The sequence below is a fragment of the Camelus dromedarius genome, chromosome 11 (assembly GCF_036321535.1).
Source record: "Camelus dromedarius isolate mCamDro1 chromosome 11, mCamDro1.pat, whole genome shotgun sequence".
In the NCBI taxonomy this organism is placed as follows: Eukaryota; Metazoa; Chordata; class Mammalia; order Artiodactyla; family Camelidae; genus Camelus; species Camelus dromedarius.
In genome coordinates this window covers 57832532-57833913 of record NC_087446.1, presented here as the reverse complement: position 1 = coordinate 57833913, position 1382 = coordinate 57832532, and the positions used below count along the sequence as shown (strand labels likewise).

The 1382-nt window shown below is 38.0% G+C and overlaps 1 protein-coding gene across 1 annotated transcript; it reads right to left on the bottom strand.

The window, feature by feature from the left end:
• Nucleotides 1–242: 242 nt before the first annotated feature.
• LOC105100973 (olfactory receptor 6C2-like) lies at nt 243–1178 on the bottom strand. Its single transcript, XM_010994060.3, has one exon. The coding sequence runs from the start codon at nt 1176–1178 to the stop codon at nt 243–245; it is 936 nt and encodes a 311-aa protein (XP_010992362.2).
• Nucleotides 1179–1382: the final 204 nt, after the last annotated feature.

Below are 1382 nucleotides of genomic sequence, written 5' to 3'. Positions count from 1 at the left end.
AATTTTTTGGTATTTCTAATTTGGAGATGTACTTCTGTTTTAGTTGTGTTTTGTTTCTTGATATTCGTAATTTGGAGAAGAAGCCAGGATTTAAATTTTTAAAAGCTATTAACATGCTTGTTTATGGAAGAATCTTCAAAGAGGTTTGTGACGAAGATGTCACTAGATCAGGATGAATGAGAGTGTAACCTGACAATGAAACTTGGTAGGTTCATTATGTGTTTATTTGACTTTACATTCACTCATTTCTTGGAAAATATTACAGTTCTTTTGATTGAGTTATTGAAGGCTTGTTTGACTTGCTTATTCCTCAGTGTGTAAATGAAAGGGTTCAGCACTGGAGCAATGGAAGTAGTGAGCACTGTCACACTCTTGTTGATGGCTACTGATTCCTTTGCTGAAGGTTTGATGTAGATGAAGATGCAGCTGCCGTAGGTGATTGAAACCACAATCATGTGGGAGGAGCAGGTAGAAAAGGCTTTTTTCTTTTGCTGGGCAGAAGGAAATCCTAAAATTGTCTTGATGATATAAATGTAGGACAGAACTACACACATCAGTGTCATAAGGAGGGTCAGCACAGCACAGCTTACAACAGTCTGTTCCATGTACCAAGTATTTGAACAAGAGATCTTTAGGAGGGGGGACGCATCACAGATAAAATGATCAACAGTGTTAGAATCGCAGAATTCCAGATTTAGGCCTAGGCTAAGTAGGGGGATGATAATAAATAGACCAGCTACCCAACAACAAAAGACAAATCTTCTGCAGACTGTGCTGCTCATGATGGTCACATAATGCAGGGGTTTGCAGATGGCCACGTAGCAGTCATAGAACATGGCTGCCAGGAGAAAAAATTTGGTTACACCAAAGAGGTCAGTAAAAAATACTTGGCTGGCACAGGCATTGTAGGTAATGACCTTGTCACCTGTTGGTATATTATACAAGTATCTGGGAATACAAGCGGATGTGAATGAGATCTCCAAGAAGGAGAAATTTTGTAGGAAATAGTACATGGCTGTTTTAAGGTGGGAATCCAATAAGATGAGGGAGATGATGGTCAGGTTCCCAGTTACGCTCAGCATGTAGGTGAGAAAGAGAAAGATAAAAATCACAACCTGCAGTTGAGGGTCATCTGTCAGTCCCAGCAGAATGAATGTTGTTACTGTTCTGTTTCTCATTGCTGACTGCTGAGTTCTGTTAAATCTGCACGTAACAATGAGACATTCATTATAGATTATTTTAACAGCATGAAATCTATCATATTCAGATTTTTCTTATTTATTATTAATTAAAAATAATTACAGTTTAAATGCACACTCTGTAAAGGACTGCTTATGACTTCCATGGATCTGTCATTTTACAGAAACAAAGATATCTTTTGA